At 34.9% G+C, this 19,058-nt stretch overlaps 1 protein-coding gene across 2 annotated transcripts in view; it reads left to right on the plus strand.

Annotated features, from left to right (window-relative positions):
- LOC123637329 (slit homolog 2 protein) overlaps nucleotides 1-19,058 on the plus strand; it is a 117,167-nt gene that overhangs the window by 58,830 nt on the left and 39,279 nt on the right. For both annotated transcript variants that reach the window (XM_045550446.1, XM_045550447.1), the window contains 3 exons: nucleotides 12,318-12,442; nucleotides 12,566-12,663; nucleotides 13,909-14,048. In XM_045550446.1, coding sequence (XP_045406402.1) covers nucleotides 12,318-12,442; nucleotides 12,566-12,663; nucleotides 13,909-14,048 — 363 coding nt within the window. The remainder of the gene's footprint in view (nucleotides 1-12,317; nucleotides 12,443-12,565; nucleotides 12,664-13,908; nucleotides 14,049-19,058) is intronic.

Here is a 19,058-nt window from a genome sequence, read left to right on the forward strand (position 1 = left end):
TTTGTATATCTGTCTTGTCAAATATACGGATTTAGGTTTCTTACAAAAGTGGGAGAGAAAGTTACTATTATTCTTAGACTGTAGATGTTTCAGGAGGGCCACTCAGTTATTGGATGGAGGAGAGAAATTCTTGAAAATCCTAAATGTTCCTTAAGAAAATGTGGATTAAACATGTTTTATGTATAAAACTAAATTTTATCTATTGTGGAACACAGAGAAGTTGATGGTATAGTCTTTCCTCCTAAGATTTGCAAACCTAGCTGAAAAGACGAGCTTTCAACACTTGAACATTCATGTAAGAAAAATATATGTAAGTGGGTAATATTGTGATGTGGGTCACGATATGAGCTCTGAAGCCTAGTCCGGCCCAAGTTAAATCCCAGCTTCTCTCTTTAGTGCCCAGGTAACCTTAACCAGTCTGTGCCTCAGTTTTCTCATGTGTAAGTGGAAGTGTAGCAATCTGAAAGGGCTTTATGAACATTACATGAGTTAGTGTATGTAAAACGTACTGCCTCACACACAGTAGCATTCAGTATAGGTTAGTGCTAATTGTATTTTTATAAAATTGCAGAACACCACAGAAATGATGATCTGAAACATTCCATGGTTTATTAATAAAAGAAGACATTTTCAAAAAACTATACACTCCCCCAAACACTTTTAAGTTGGCGTCTCATGCTTTTCTTAATAGCTATAAATGGTTGCAACAGATGTAATTGACAGCACATTGTGAATATTGACATTGTAAAACAAAACTTTTCCATTATTCTTTTAAATGTATTTGGTGGAATCTTAATACCAGAGCTAATTTTAAAAGAGACAAAAGCAAGATCCTCCCAAATATATTACATTGTTCTTTTTCCATCAACTTCCATTTTTCTCCTTGAATTCCTATTTCTAGTACCTCAGAAAATTGAATCATTCTTTGTTACCAAAAAAGTGTATAATTTGGATTTTTAAAATGTCCTGCCACCAAAAGTCTGTAAGTTTTTACATTTTTATCTGAATTGAATTACTGCTATTAATACTGATGTGCTATGAATTGAAACAGCAACAGCATAATTATTTATCAATATTTTAATATTTTATTACAAATTGAAAGTAAAACTCCATGGCCATGCCTCTCTGCAATTATGTGCATTGATTACAAAAATCTTTGCAAAATAACTGGTATTTTAAATTGTTCTTTTGTAATCCTAGATGTTCCCTTGGGGCAGTGCCCATGATAAGTTTCTGGTGGACTGAGAGACATACATACCATCCTTTTGTAAAGTGGGGGAGAGATGATTGTCAAAGGGAAGGTAGGGATGTTGAAACTGACATAAAACCTTATTCTTAGGCATGTTACTGGGCAGATTACATGGGGAAGTTGAGAAACTGCAGACTGATTCTTTTATACTTCTGTGTGACTGGTGATAGTCATACTTCATTTTGAAGAATGCTGGTACATATCTGTATTTCTTAAAGTTTATAATTCCCTGGAGATATTTCTTGAAAAAAAATTCATAACACAAATTTGAGAAAAGCTGGATACTTATATTCTACTCTTAAAGCATCACAGTTTATGTTAATTTATTAAATGTTCTCAGTAGTCCAATACAGATGTACAGGCATACCGCATTCTATTGTGCTTAGACAGATATTGCATTTTTTTTTTTTTACAAACCTACGTCAAGCAACTCTGTTGGCACCATTTTTCCAACAACATGTGCTCACTTCTTGTCTCTGGGTCACATGTTGGTAATTTTCAAAATTTTCAGACTTTTTCATTATTATTATATCTGTTATGGTGATCAGTCATCATTGGTCTTTGATGTTGCTCTTGTAATTGTTTGGGAGCCCCACAAACCATGTCCATATAAGATGGCAAACTTAATAAATATTGTGTGTTCTGACTGCTCCACTTACCAGCCATTCCCTCACCTCAGGCCTCCCTATTCCCTGAGACACAAAAGTATTAAAAATAGGGTAACTGCTAACCCTACAATGGCCTCTAAGTGTTCAAATGAAAGGAAGAGTCCCACATTTCTCACTTTAAATCAAAAGCTAGAAATTATTAGGCTGACTGAGGAAGGTATATCAAAAGCCGAGATAGGCTGAAAGCTAAGCCTCTTGTGCCATATAACTAAGTTGTGAGTGCAAAAGAACAGTTATTGAAGGAAATTAAATGTGCTACTCCAGTGAACACATGACTGATCAAAAAGCAAAACAGCCTTATTGCTGGTATGGAGAAAGTTTTAATGGTCTGGAAAGAAGATCAAACCAGTCATAACATTCCTTTAAGCCAAAGCCTAATCCAAAGGAAGGCCCTAGCTCTCTTCAATTCTATAGAGGCTAAGAAAGATGAGGAAGCTGCACATAAAAATTTTGAAGCTTGCAGAGATTGGTTCATAAGGTTGCCGGAAAGAAGCGTCTTCATAACAGAAAGATGCAAGGTAAAGCAGCAAGTGCTGATGTAGAAGCTGTAGCAAGATATGCAGAAGACCTAGTTAAGATAATTGTTGAAGGTGGCTATACTAAACAACAGATTTTCAATGCAGACAACACAGCCTTCTATTTGAAGGAAATGTCATCTAGGACTTTCATAGCAAGAGAGAAGAAGTCAGTGGCTGGCTTCAAAGATTCAAAAGACAGGTTGGCTCTTTTTAGGGGCTAATGCAGCTGGTCACTTTAAGTTCAAGCCAGTGTTCATTTACCATTCCAAAAATCCTACAGCCCTTAACAATTATGCTAAATCTATTCTGCCTGTGTTCTATAAGTAGGCCAAGAAAGCCTAGCTGATAGCACATCTATTTATAGCATGGTTTACTGAGTATTTTAAGCCCACTGTTGAGACCTATTGCTCAGAAAAAAAATCCTTTGAAAATATTACTCCTCACTGACAATGCACCTGATCACTCAAGAGCTCTGATGGAGATGTACAAAGAGATTAATGTTCTTTTCATACCTGTTGACAACAGCATTTATTCTGCAGCCAGTGGATCAAGCAGTAATTTTGATTTCCAAGTCTTATTTAACAAATATATTTCATGAGGTTGTAGTTGCCATACAGAGTGATTTCTCTTACGGATCTGGGCAAAATAAATTAAAAACCTTCTGGAAAGGATTAACTATTCTAGATGCTATTAAGATCATGTGTGATTTATGGGAAGAAGTCTAAATATCAACATTAACAGGAGTTTGGAAGAAATAGATCCTGAAGATGTAACTGAATTGCTGCAATCTCATGATAAAACTTGAATAGATGAGGAGTTGCTTCTTGTAAATAAGCAAAGAATGTAATTTCTTGAGATGGAATCTACTCATGGTGAAGATGCTGTGCACATTGTTGAAATGACAACAAAAGATTTAGAATATTGCATAAACTTAGTTGATAAAGCAGTAGCAGGGTTTTAGAGGACTGACTCCAATTTTGAAAGAAATTGTACTATGGGTAAAATGCTATCAAACAGTATCACATGCTATAAGAGAGATTTTTCATGAAGGGTTAAATCAGTTGATGAGGCAAACTTCATCGTTGTCTTGTTTGAAGAAATTGCTGCAGCCACCTTGAACTCCAGCAACCACCACCCTGAAAAGTCAGCAGCCATCAACACTGAGGCAAGACCCTTCACCAACAAAAATAATTAAGACTTGCTGAAGGCTCAGATAATTGTTAGCATTTTTTAGCAATAGAGTATTTTTAATTAAGGTATATAGATTACTTTTTTTAGACGTGCTATTACACACTTAATAGACTATAGTATAATGGAAACATAACTTTTATGTGCACTAAGAAATGAAAAAGTTCTTATGAATCTCTTTATTGCGATATTCAATTTATTGCCATTGTCTGGAATGGAACCTGCAGTTCCATGCCTGTAAGTATGCCTGTACATATATACATACCTAAAGGCTTTTGTAGCTAATTTGTAACTAAGCAAGATTTATATAACTATGTTTTGTTTAATGACAATAGCATCTCATGTACTCAGTGTAGCGTGAATGGAAATATGCTTGAGAGTAAATTGGTCCTTATCAGCACTACCCAGTAAAACTTCCTACAGTGATAGAAATGTTCCACATCTTCACTATCCAACATGGCAGTCACTAGACACTGTGGTTATTGAGCATTTCAAATATGGCTAATATGACCAGCAAAATGAATTTTTAATTTAATTTTGTTTTATGTACATTTAAACTTAAATATCCTCATGTGTCTAGTGGCTACCATATTAGATAGCGTAGTTGCTGCAAGAACTTAGAGGAAGAAATCATGTCGAAGGAAGGTGACTGTGAAAGACTGAGTGGTGTGAGTGAGTCTAACCCAGCTGTTCGGACTAGCAGACAACTGTGAGGCTAGTGCTACAGGTGGGCAGAACTAGAGGAGCAGAGCTTCACTGTTGGAAAGTTCTGGACCTGTGCCAGGGCAGCCAGAAAACAGTTGAGCTGAGACTTCTTAATTTACAGATGATAATAAGGCCCTAAATCTTTGAGCTCAACTGTGGTAGTTTAGTTCACTAAATTATCAAATCAACAGATTACATATATTTCAAAGTATACCTTAAATTAGCATGATTATAAGCCAGCTGGCAGGCAGCGTGGACAGTCAACAAATATAGTGCAGTTGCACTTAGCAGACTTCAGGGTTTACACATTTTCTCTACAGCTTAGTATAATTTTAAAGTGATAGCAAGCAGTGAAACTCATCATGCCCTTTGCCAGCATTTGATTCAGCATTTGTCAAAATATTGTGAAGTGCCATTGTCTTATTAAGGCTCTTCTAGTTTAAGATTTATGACAATTCAGACTAGATCTTTGCCATTCCTACTACTACTGTTACTACCACTACTACTGTTAAAAACAATAATAGCTAACTTCTCTTGAGTGGTTGGATGATGCTGAGCACTTTACATAGATTTTTATCTCTTTTAATCTTTGTATCATTCCTGTAGTAAGTACTATCCTCTCCTCATTTGAGAAATGAAAATATTATAATTTAGAAAAATTAAGTCATTTTTTCAAAATCACTCAACTACTGAGTGAAAGAGTGAGAATTTGAACCTTGACTCTGACTCCAGAGCTTAGCACTAAAGTTTACTTTGTAATTTTCAACAAAAACATTTTCAAAATAAATTATCAATGTAAATAAATTTGTCACCCTCTTATTGAAACATACTTGGAATATGGAATTTTTGAACTACCCTCAGAAGCTTTGCTAGAAATATTTACACAAAATAAATGATTGATAGAAGACAAAGTATTTTAATCTATTAATTAAAATAATTCACTCAAGGAAATCTACTGAGTACCATGCTATTGCACATACATGCTTTATGATCTTGAAAGCAATAAAATAATATTTCTTTACATATTTTATATTTGTGGTATTCATATTTTAACTTTTCATATAGTTATATCAGTCTAATGTGTTTTTATTTTATTCATGAAAATTATGTAAATATAAACTCCCAATATTAAAGTTTCAAATTATAGCAGGAAGATGAATATTCTTTATTTGAAGACATGTTTACATACCTCTACTTAAATATAATTTCAATGATTTTTTTCCTCTAGAAAAGGCTGTGCTATTATTTGGAGTGATTAATTCTTCTAGTAAAATGTTTGTCCTACATTTTTCAGAGTATTTTCTTTATGGTATACTCTCATAGTTTTGATGTACAACAGAACCAAATGAACAGGAAGAAATTGAATATCAGAGCATATTTAATTAATACTCAGACAGAGCATTTTTGAGTGGTAAGCAGATGGTCATGACTTGTCTTTATAGCCAAAATGTCCTGTCTCCATCTTTTAAATATGAGATGAAGATAGAGTGATGAAGAAGTCTGCAATAAAACAGAGGTTTTTGTCCTTCTCAGGTTTTCATTAATAAAATCAACATGGAGAGTAGAACATGGCTCATTTCTAATACTCCCTTTATTGCTTTTGGTTCAGGTAGATTTAGCTGTACAGGCAACTAAACTTTTTTTTTATTTGACAGACATTTATGAAAGATTCACATGAGCTAAAGAATGAGCAGTCTAATAGAAATGAATAATATATGCCTTCATTCATTCAACAAATATTATTTTGATACTATGTACCATCATGATTCTGGGGTATTAGGAATACAACAATAAACAATACAGAGTAAAACTCTTGCTCTCATGGAGCTTATAGTTTACCTATAGATATGTTTAAACAGATAATTATAAACAACACAGAAGTTTGGTGATAGAAATATATATATATATAAGATAATAATATATAGCCATACCAAATAATTATGGAATTGTAACTGATACTGTCAGGTCCATAAGACCATCAGGAAATTCTTATCGTGAGTCAAGTGGACCTGAGAATACAACGCAGAGGGGGAGAGGAAATCCCAATAGGAAGATGTCTGGGGGGAGCTCAAGAAACGAGGCAGGGATTTGGTGCTAAATATACTTCATTACTTCATTTGTAAAGGCCAGCTAACAGATCAAGGAAACTCGAGACCTTTATAAATTCCAAGATAATCAACATTTTACCATACCATGGTTGATCTCTTGCTCTAATTTTATATGTTAAGAATCCTCTAGATTCTTGAATTTCTGGGGAAAATTCCACATCTCGCAACAAAAACATTGTAATACTATTGTTTTTCTTAGCAACATCAAGATCTTCCTTTTGGGGGAAGTTTTTGATAAGGTTGAGTGAGGGCTTTTATGTCTCAAAATTATTGATAGTGTCTTTAGTCATTTAATTAAGTATGAAAGTGATTAAATAATTTAGCCTAAACTGGAGGAATGAAAAATTGAATAGTTAGATCAATTTTGAAGCATTATGTAGGACTTCCTCAAATCTTTTTTACATTTTCAAACTTTGCATCACTAGCACATAGCTGTAACTTTGAAATAATCTTTTTTGGGGACTTTGATTTGCTCAATGGATAAAGAGAATATTCAGATTTGTGCATGGTTATCTTCCAAAAGTACCAATTTAAAAAAAAGAAAAAGGGGCTATTTTTCATTACACTGTTAAAACTTAAAATCCTGGGATAATTTTAACAGATATTTACTTCAATAAGTGAAGAGAACCAACAGTTAGTGCTCTGTTCCTAAATATTTTACATTTATATTCTCTCTGATACAAGAATTTCATAAAATAATTATTATTCTTTCCACTTAATTTTGATTCAAGAAGTTCATATACTGGGCCTAAGGTTACATCAAAATGTAGCAAATGGCAAAGCTGGTAATCCCAGACGTGTAATAAGTTAGCCTTTGTCTTTGTAGTTAATCATTTATGTAATGCCAATTTACAAGATTTTAAGTCCCATAATCTGGTGACCATCTCCACTCCTTCAGTGAAACTAGAAGGATACCAAGGACTTCTGTCTTATCAATTTCAGTGGCTTATTTTTAATTATCTTTATTTGCTCTCTTTTCATCTTAGACCATGGTAGCCATTGTTCCTTTCCATGCATTCTGTTGGCCTCTTCATTCCTGTTGCTTTTTCACCCACACTTTAGTGTAGACATATGTGGAATTCTGTCCTTAGGTCTATTAAATTCTCAATTGATTTCAATCCATGGCTTCAAATATCTAGCCATGACATTTCTTCTGAACCTCAGATTTATATTTCCATTCACTTGGTGGATTTCTCTCCCTTGACTGTTTGCAGAAAATTAAAACATATATTCTAAGACATTCGTTCTCTAATTGATACATGTATATCTCTAATGTTGAACTGTAAGTTTTTCCAGAAACTCAGACATTTCACTTGGCTCTGATCCTTCAAAACTAAACTGAATGCCTGGCACAAAATAGATCCTCAATAAATATTTGATAAGTGGATGACTTAATAATGAAATGTTAACAAACATGCATTTGATATTAATGCTTAAGAAATGCAGTAATGTGCAAGTGGAGCACAGAATCATTGATTTTAAATAAAAACCTCCATTTAGTTAATTATGCCCAACGTCATATATCTCCTACATGTTTCCTGAGGTTTTTTTGATGTACCTCTGACTTTATAGAAAAACAGTGCGATAGGATTTTGTTATTTGACTCATGTTTCCAAGGAATGCCAGAATGAAGGGAGACTCTGGAATATAGTTAGAAATTTTTGTCTGGAGCTTTTGGTAATAAATCAAAATGAGATACTATTCTCAGTGGGTAGCAATATTGGTGTCAGGTGCATAACTAGTGATTTGAGTCAAGTAAGCAAGTCTGCCTACAAGCTTTAATGGATTTGAGGTCTGGTATTTCTTCCATTAAAGATTAAAGTAACTGGCAGAGACAGATTGTTAACCAAACTTTCTTCTCATTTTCCCTTTGAATTATTAAGCTTAACACATCTCCACCCATATAGCTGATATTATAGCGCTCTCTTAAGTCAAAATCAAATCTTTTTTTTTTTTTTTAATTTCAGGTCATCATGGGGGTACATAACTTTAGGTCATATACATTGTCCATGTCCCGCCCATCCCCCGAGTCAGAGTCCCAAGCGCGTCCGTTCTCATTCTCCAGACAGTGCGCCTGGCACTCATCAAATCAAATCTTAAATCAAGCCAGTTAGCCTGGACTGGCCTTCTTTAATTCAGTTACATTTCTAAAGATCTGTGTCCCTGAAACAAGAGTTATTTTCTCTTCTGTGGCACACATCTCATGAGGGCTAATTTGTTGACAATATTTTAACATTTCTTGGAACCAGTTAGCTTTAGAAAGGAGTAAAGCTTGAAGATTGTAGTTCCTTACCAAGCAGCAAGGCAAGAACACAGAAAACCTCTGCTGCTCCTTCAAGCTGTGCTGTCATTTCTGGTGCTTGTCCACACCAAATTTACACAGCATAGTTGCATTCCTTATCAGCATAAAGTCACCAACTCTTGATGTTGTTCCCAGTGGTAATTATCTGTTTATGCCCACTTCTATTCCCCGTGGGTTTTGTGATAGTCCCTATAGTTTCCCCATATGTTGGCAGCTCCTAGCATATATCGAAGGTACTCAGGGAACTTGTGATGAATAGATAAATGGCAAGCTCTGGTTTGCCTTTGCCTGTGTTGAAATTTGGACAAGCAAACAAGGAACTTACTTTCTCCTTTTAAGGAAAACCCTTCTGTTCTCCCCACCCATTCTGACTCTCTGGAAGTCTAGGGAAAGAGTGACACTGTGACTTCTGTACTTGATCTCACTAGGTTCCCTGCCTGACATTCATTGACATCTCATTTAATGCTTCAAACAACCCATTGGGATGGCTGCCATTATCCTAATAACACACGCTTAAGTGGCAAATCTGACTTAATAACTTCTGTTGATGGACTTCAGATTCTGTGCCCAAGATTGCTGTGTATGATGCTAGAAGACTTTTTTAATTCCTATTCCTGGACATCTTCTTTTCATGGGGGAATAATCAAGTGTGCAAAATTCTACAAGTCTTCATTTGCCCCTGGAAAGTTGTGTTACCTCTTCTACCATCTTATGATGGCTTTATTTAGTATCTTCCTTTAGCTCTGATATGATCTCATTATTATCTTATAGTCTCTAAACAGATTAAAGCTGTCATTTCCCTTAAATAAGAAGACTGCAAGACAGAATCTCTGAGAAAGTATACTGGATGGGAAATAAATTACAAGTTAGAGGCAAACAGAAGATGGTAGATAGATTTAGAAGAGAAGCAAAATATGGGTGGGAAGATGAGGGAGAGGAGAGAGCCAGATACAAGGGATATCATTCTAAGGGATTAGACCATAGAAATAAGCAGATTTAGATAAACCAGGTAGATGTAAAAATCACATTCTAAGAAGGATTTTTAGTTAAGTGGAATTATGATCTAAATAAAATAGGAAAAGGAATTAGATCATTTTAAGACATTTGGAGATAACATGTGAGAAAACTTGTTATCTTTATTCTTTTAGCTAAACTGAATACATACAAGCAGATGATGATTTGATTTTCCTTCATATACTCATGCAATATTCCAGATATGAAAACAATTGAGCATAATTAGGTATATAGGAAATGAAATTTGGTCTTGGAAAAAAAGTGGAGATATTAGATAATGCTTATTTATCACATATAGTTCCTTAAACATTTAGTAAATAAATCTTGACTATATCGTAAAACTAGACAATGACTACTTCAGTTTGGCAGTTGTGTTCCCTATATACTCTGTTGAATTCTTCAAAATGTATTCAGTTTTTTTCCCTAAAATAATCTCTGGTTTCTCATCTAAATACTCAAATGTAATTTTTGAAAGATGTCACATTCCACAGAATGAACTTGCAGTCTACCAACCCTGAACTGCTCTATTCAAATCCTGGCTTTACAAGGTTGAAAGCACAGTAATGGGTCAAAAGACATTTTTCCATAAGGTCTTGGGAGGTGGCCAAATGAATGTTTACAGTCCTTGCATTTGCTGACTTGCTATTTTGCTGGTGTACATGATTAGCCGCTTCATCCTACGCCTTTGTTTTGAGTTAGATTTTTCTTTTTCCTGTGGTCTAGCTAAGGGATCCACTATAAATGAGATATTTCCTTTTCTGTTGCTGACTCTAAATAAGATAACTTTAGCAAACATAAAACCATTTATTGGGAGGTATTACATCAATTTCACTAACTGCTTTACCTAACTGCTACTATTCATTTCTCCAGTGTTGGCTGAATAGCTAATTTAGTTGCCCTTAATTAATAAATAAATTGAGGAAGAGAGTGAGAAATTAAATTTCTGTGAGGCTCATTTCAGAATTAAGCCCAGCGATTTTCCAGCTGTAATTGCATTATTTATTCTGGTTATCAAGAAAAAGTTGAAGGGACATTGGCACTGGCACATTCTCCCCTAGTGACTGAGGTGTCATTAGAAGCAAGCACCACCTCTTCTCATTAGCACAATCGTCCCCAGAACTGTCATTTATTCCCAAATAGTTAAAAATACACAGGAATTTCAATGTGGACATATTTCCGGGAGGATTTGTTCAAAAGAAAAACTGAAAAATGCAGAACACTATCCTTTTTGTGAATTTTAATCCAAGACCATTATTTGAATATGTACTAGTATTTCCCAGGGCAAGGGATATGAAGAGATATGGAGAATCTCTGTGACCACCATGTTGACCAATAACTCACACATGTGATCTCTAATCTTAAGAATAATTTAATGAAAACTGATTTATGTGAGCAGAAGTCATGCAATACTTTGGGTGAAGGTACCTTAGAAGGTTAGTGCAGTGCTAGTTGGGGCGGGGGAAGGCTGCTGTATAATTGTCCAGATAACTTTGCTAAAAACTATATGTGATTAAACGTGCAATTGGAATTATCACTTCTTGTTCCAATAGGGATAAAGAGCTACAGAGAGATTGGTGATAGTAGAAATGTAACTAATGTTTATATTATAAAATATTAGCCTTTTAAATGTAAAGATGTCATTCTGCCATTGTTCTTGTCAGGCAGAGTTGTCAAAAGGTGGTCTAGTGAGCTCTCACAAACAATGCAAAAAAGTGTCATCAGCAGAACATAATTTTATTGAGGACGTACAATTTCCACATTGTTAGCCATTTATCAAATAAATACATACAACCAAAGGAAAACGGCTGCAGCTAAATCTGCGTTTAATCTAGACTTTTTGTGGATCATGAAATTTTTAAAGGTGTGTCCCAAAACATGAGATTGCAAGTAGATACTATCTCTGTGATGTTTTCTTCTCAGAGAAGAAGATACAGAACACTCACCCATCATGTATTGTGCTAACAAACCAACAAATAAATAGAATCAAAAGGATATGGGGAAGAGTATAATGGAGATTACAATTTTGGTTTATTTCTATATGCATAAAAGTGACAGTTTTGTATCTCCTGTATGAAATAGCACTGAGCTAATGTTATCTAGGCAGGTCCATTCTATTGCTGTGATGAATTTCTACTTATTCATAAAACTTTCCCACCCTACCACACCCCCACACATGTAGGCCTCTCTGGGACACATGGCATGTGTTTTCATGAAGCTGGCTGAGGCCAAGGTGCAGGCAGTGCCATGGAACACATCCACATAAGCTGGTCAGCCCATGAGGGGACTCACCCTGTGGCACTGGCACCATTAACGTCAGTTACTAACCGCCTGAGCTATCAACCCAGAGTCTAACTCTGACTTCAGAGAGTCTCACAGTAAATCCCAGTGAGAAGGCCATGAACATGATATGATGATTCTGATTTCTGGTTTTGTCATGGAAGAGAAGCACGTATGGATATGTGACCAATGACAATTGTTACACAAAATTTATTGTTACGATCAAAGCACAGGAATAAGGGGCCTAAAAATAGAAAGCCTCTCTCATAATTTTCAATTAATTTGTAGGTCCTGTGGATATCACTATTCTAGCTAAATGTAATCCCTGCCTGTCAAATCCATGTAAAAATGATGGCACCTGTAATAGTGATCCAGTTGACTTTTATCGATGCACCTGCCCTTATGGTTTTAAGGTAAGTGGAAGCTGTTGCAAGAGCTACGATTTGAAAATATAGCTTTCCTCAGTGTGCGTTTATTATTTTACTGTGCTGTCTCTGTGATTTCTATTCAACTCCAATTGCCCATTTCTTCTCCAGGGACAGGATTGTGATATACCAATTCATGCGTGCATCAGTAACCCATGTAAACATGGAGGAACTTGCCACCTAAAAGAAGGAGAAAAAGATGGATTCTGGTAGGTAATTAGTCTATGATCTTCTGTGTCTGAATTGTTAGAGCAAGAATAACTAAGAAAGCATGCATTTTCCTTTTCAAATCAAAGAACACTGTTTTTTAAAGAATGCCAGAGTAAGGACAACATCTATTGGTCCATCTCAGAGATATTGCAATATTAGAAACAAATGGAGACATCACAGTATTTTCAGTTTGGGATGCTATAAAATCAAAAAGAATTTACCAATGTGCACATACACAAATCATGATTAATCAAGTCAGATTAAAGAAAGACAAAGAATTGGCTCCATTATACTAATTAATAGCCAACTGGTCCCCTACTGAAAGTCGTATATTCATCTGTTGTTTTGCTTATTGCTTTAACAGACAATATGTAATGATAAGATGTAGGTCCCACTGAAACAGGAAATTAATGATTTATTTCCAAGACACAATGTAAGTAGACAGACATGCTGTGAACAATCTTAGTCTCGAGTTATTTAATCATATGGTACAATTACTTCAGATGTACTTCATGAATTATGAAATGGAGTTCTGTATTAAATGACACTAATAGTTTCACATAAGAATGCTAACCTACTACTAAAGCTTGTTAGAAACTTCACTTTTTAGAAGAAATATACTTTGCTTCTGCATTGCATTATAAAATTATCTCTTATTCATCTAGACTGTATTCAAAGATTATTCTGATATGTACTCAAGATTAAAAATACAATGTTTTATGCCAGAAAAAATTGCATTTATTGAGACTTAAAGAGAACATTCACATTTTGTAATCATATTGAAGATAAAACTTTATTTTCAGATGTATTTTTATTTCAAGACATCAAAGACATTATACATAAGGTAGTAGATGTAATTTTTAAAAACCAGAACTAATTCCTCCTCATTTGTGAGCAAGGAAGCATGAATTATTTTATTTGAGCACAACTCAAGAGTCTATGGAGTAAAACTTTGCTTATGTTTTAGATCTACAAATATATAGGATATATTAACTTTTAAGACCATGGAGCCATTAGCTGTTTTGGAGCTAGTATAAATTTTTTTAAACAGTTTCTGATTTGGTGGATATTACCATAAATTGATGTTTACAGCATGTCATTTAAAAGCATTTTAAAAATCAATTTCTTAGAGTTAAAAGCTCTGTAGTTAACGAGTGTATTTATGCCTTTTTCAATATTTAGAACACATGGCTTTAAAATGCAGTAAAAAGATTGTTTTCTGCCTTTCCTTCCCTGGCATTCAGGTGTATTTGTGCTGATGGCTTTGAAGGAGAAAATTGTGAAGTCAATGTTGATGATTGTGAAGACAATGACTGTGAAAATAATTCTACTTGCGTCGATGGAATTAATAACTACACATGCCTTTGCCCACCTGAGTATACAGGTATGAAGAATAGGAAATATTATGTCTTCTGTGTATGGGTTTGAAAGCATCATTGTATTATGTTATATACGTTGAATAAACCATTGTGTTATTCGATAACTGGTAGGTGTTTTGAAAATTAGATGTAATGTAAATAACAGAAGGACTTAAAGATGGTTTCAGCCAAACAAATTAAAGACCCAGCAAGCTCAGTTCAAACACATGTGTTTGAGACTAAGATTGTTCACAGCATGTCTGTCTACTTATCATAAAGTTATGCTATCCAGCAAAAGAAAAGAAGCTATTGTGCTGAAGCTTTTAGTCCCACAATTCAATGACATTTTACTGCAAACCATTTTCCCTCTGCAAACAAACCCACCAACACATATGAAAAGAGGGTAACAGGGAAGGGAGGGCATTTCTTTACATAGCCAAAACATAATTAAGTATTTGAGATTACTCATATCCATACTCATTTCTTCACTGGTGAGTGTTTGCCTCTGGTAACCCATGTCCTTCAATGTAAAACTCAGTCAGGAAGATAGTGAGCATTTCAAAGAGCCTTATGAAACCATCACCTTTTTTTCTGATGCTTTTTTCTCTTTAGGTGGTAAATCTCATAAGACTTGACCACCCAAATTGCTAAACTTCCCCCCTATTCAAACCGATTTTCTGTAAGGTCAACATCAAGTTTATGACTTGTCTACATTGTTGGAACATCTGTTTGATTGATTTTTGTGGCTATAGAAAGAAACTTTATAGTTATCCTTTATCCTTAATAAATCACTTAAAGGTGACAGAGAGAAAGAGAATGTTACACATTTTATTTGTAAGAAAAAATGGAGAAATAACTTCTGTCACTTTATTCAAAGTTACCATTTTCATTTTTCTGGGTACATTTCATTAATTATGTCAATTTCTATGTAATTTAATACATAGTTAAGAATATCAGAGGGTTAAATAAATATGTAGGTGACTAGAATTAACATCTCTAAATATAAAAGAGGGACACACATCTGCATAATTAAATTTTCCTAAGGATTAGTCTGAAAATCGTTGAAAGTAAGCATGGAAATTAAGCTTTGCATTTTACTAAATACCTTTGTTGATGGGAAAATGCTGGATAGAATAATGAGGTTCTAAAGCTGCCTTTTCCATGGTCTGTTTTTTTTTTTTCCTTCTTACACTAGTAAGGCACCTGATGGCATGTAAAGTAATATCATACCAAATTTCCAGTAGAAATTTGATGTGCTGTATTACCACATGTTCTACTACACGTATACAGCCCTTAGACTGCTTAGTGGGCAGAATTTGAACATTCTTTGAGGATTTTGCACTAATAAAGGATAGCAAGTGTATCCAACATGCACCTGCTCTAAAGTGGCTGGAAAGCATTTAGGTGTTACATGACTTTGACTTTCACACCAATTACCTTTGTCACACCTCAGATACTTTCCATTAGCCCATGGGCCCTGATTCTGGAGCCACTGGAGCTACCCTGAGAAGCTGAGCTTTATTGGGTGGGCTGATTTAGACTTGTATGAAAAGCTCAGTGTTTGCACTAAAATATAGTCCCTGGACCCTTCTTAGGATAGAATAATGCTCTTTTTCCATCATTGTTCTGATCACTGGAGAAAGGGATTAAAAACTCGGTTAATTTCAGGGGCCTCCTTAAAGCAACCCACTCTGACTCTACCAGACAAATTGGACCCAAGCATTTCAAGCCCACTTTGGCTAACCAATGTCTTCCAGAAACCAGGAATTTATATTTACACACACACACACACACACACACACACACACACACACACACACACACACACACACACACACACACACATATATCTACATCCTGATAAAAACTGAGGCTTGGCAGCATGGCTGTACGTGTACTTTTAATGATAATTTATGTAAGGTGGTAGACTCTCCTGAGTTGATTTGGAGGGGTCCCCTTGCTTTGGCTTTATTCCTGCTGTTCCTTATTCTTATCCTTTCTTTTGAGTCTTTGCCTTACCTGCTAACCCTTTATTTCCCAAGCTCCTTTCCTACACCAGCTCCTCTTGAACACACATTTTCTCCTATCCTAAGTAATCAGTTCAGAGAAATTTCCTCTGAGAAGTGTTGCGAAGTCTCACTTCCCTATTTCAGAGCTCTTTCTTGAAACATATCATGAACATCCAAAGCTTAACAAAACCATTTTTAGCCAAAATGTGACATCTATAAAAGCTGTCATGTGGAAACCTGCCACGTCTTGTCAAGAGCCCTTTAGCTCTCCACAAGAACTGAGACTGTTTAATCTTTTTACTTGTAACTATTGCAAGTGTCAGTTTGCCTTAATTTGAACAAAGGATCGACAAAAACACTAAACTCAGTGAAAGTGCATGGCATACAGAGCATGAAGACATTACCGTGATTTTGGACTGGGTCCTGTGGGCCATGAAGAGTTTCACAATTTGGCATAGAGAAGATATCTAAATAGGATAAATTTATAACTCATCTATTAACTGTAGTATTTTTATGCATATGTGAAATGAGCTCATTTACAAAATTGCAAACTACCATCTGCAGATTTTGAAATCGGTGGCACATAAGTGGCCTTTAATTATAAAGAAATATAAATGGGGCTCTCGAGTCTCATATTCTGCTTCATCCAAGTCTGCAGTTAGTGAGAAATCTTATAATGTGATTATACTGTTTTACATTTGAGTTCAGAATCTGACTAGTAAGCATAAGATCTGTGAAGAGAAGCCCCGCTATGCTCAGAGAATATAATAATTTGGTCATTGTTTAAAAATCATTCCAGTCACAAGTTGCTTTTTCCTGTGAAGATTTTTTACTCTATATTCCAAACGCATTCGATGAGAAAGTAAACCCTGTTTAATAAGAGCAAATAAAACATAATAGAAAAAGCTTGTCAATTATTATGGTGAAAATTTTTGCATTTGTCTTCTATATCAAGAGTCAGAATGGACATAATGTTGTCAATGGAAAAAATTCAGAGATCTGAGAGCAATCTGACAGAGAAATCATGATGTGTGATGAGCAGGCTATAAAACATGGCTAGAAATTTCAAAACAAAATGATCCATTATTGGGGAATTTATTAAACTTTATTTAAGCCCTGAGTCATCAAAAAAATCACAGTAAACAGTTATTGACTTATTAGAATTGAAAACTCTCTGCTCTTTCCTGCTCCAGGGATTAACAACATAAATTGTAAGGGTTGCTACTGTTTTGCTGTTATCTAAACCTTGCTGTAACCTCCCCCTGCCAGTCATCAAAACTGTTCTTCTCCACCGGCTTCAATCCATCATCTGTCTATCTCATTGTATAATGCATGACTGTTGATTTCTAGTATGTTTTAGACAAGTTTAATTTTTGAAAAGTTGAATTCAGTGTGATTTTAAATTAAAATCTCTATGCTAAGTATAGGGAAAGTGGGACTTCAGAATTGTCAAACAACTAATTTAAAATTAATTCTAGGATTTTAATTTTAGCTTGAGAAACTTTGGTTTTGATTTTGTTTTTGTGTTTTTAAATCAATCCCTTTTTTCTAAAAACAAGACATTTCTTGGAGGTAAATTTCCAGGAATTCCTTAAATTATACAAGCTCAAAACCTATAAAAATGAAAATTATAAATATGCACCCCTGTTGAAAAAAAATGGACACCTCTTATTAGGCTCTGGTATTAACTTAGGTGTTTAATTGAAACACATGCTTTTTCATATTTCCCAACAGTCAAAACCCTGGATCTGCTACGTCAAGACTTTGTCTTAATTAACCCTGTGCTTATGGCACCATATACAAGTATGATACAAAGTTGGTCACATTTGAAGCCCTCATATTGCTTAGTGGGGTGACATAAATTCAGTAAAATGAAAGTTTTCATTCAATTTGGGCCTGTCAAGTCTTAGGATATATTCTGTGGAAAAAATTCAGAACACTTTAATTTTTTGCTTTATACGCATTATCTCTTTGTTTTCCAAATCTCTGATGCCCATGCACAAGCCATTCAGTGTACGTCTCAAACAGTAAAGCTGCTGGTTGTCACATCACCTGCTTTTAGACACAGGTCTCTAGCTCCCTGTGACGGCGTTTACCTTTTGCCTCATTTCTCCATGTTTGTGCGTTTGGCCCGGCTGTAGGTAAGAAATGTAAGCCTTGCTTCAGTTTGCTCTCTCACCCTGGCTTCTCTGTTGTTAATGCTGCGCGTTGGCTTCGTGTGCTCTGCTGTTGTATCGCAATGTAAAAAGTCTTTTGTCTCTTCTGTCTTTGTCGCTGCCAGCTGCTAATCTGAATGAGGTGGAAAAAGGTTAGTTGCCTTTTTAAGTCTATTATGATTTTCATTTTAGTTTCCCTCTTTCTTTTAACGCTACATAGATTTCACTGTGTGTACACTCTAAAAGGAATGTTGACAAACTATGAAATCTGAAAGCAATATGTCAAATCAGTCATCCCGATGCTTGATATATGTGTAGCTATGCCAAACACTGTAAAATGGACCTCTGACATGCACTTTATCCATTTTTACAAGATTATAATAGAAATTCTTTGAGTGGAAAGAGGAGGCGGCTAAAAAAAAAAAAGGGACTAATATTTTCTACTTGTCTATATGCTTTTACTTTTGAAATATACTAAGCACATGTATTATTTCTATAATGAAAAACATGAGTCATTTAATACAGTAGATAGGCTGTAGACAGAAAACTTTTAAAGTAGTAGGAATTTTCCCTTGACCTTAAATCAATATCTTTAGTGACTTAAAACATGAAAAATATTTGAAGATGTATACATTTATTGAAACATTTCATGAAACAAGTAGTACAAAGCCCAAGAGGTTGATTTATAAAATGACATTGTCAAATTCATATTATAGGATTTTATGAGTACTAGGGAGTATTTTTAAAGCAGAAAAAGAGCGATAGTTAATCACTGACATCAACCTGGTCCATGTGGCTCCCCAAATACATCAGGGCCCAGGAAAGGGAACCATAGAATTATTAGAATGGTAACTATGTTTCAGGAATCATC

Source organism: Lemur catta, chromosome 4, assembly GCF_020740605.2.
Source record: "Lemur catta isolate mLemCat1 chromosome 4, mLemCat1.pri, whole genome shotgun sequence".
Classification (NCBI taxonomy): Eukaryota; Metazoa; Chordata; class Mammalia; order Primates; family Lemuridae; genus Lemur; species Lemur catta.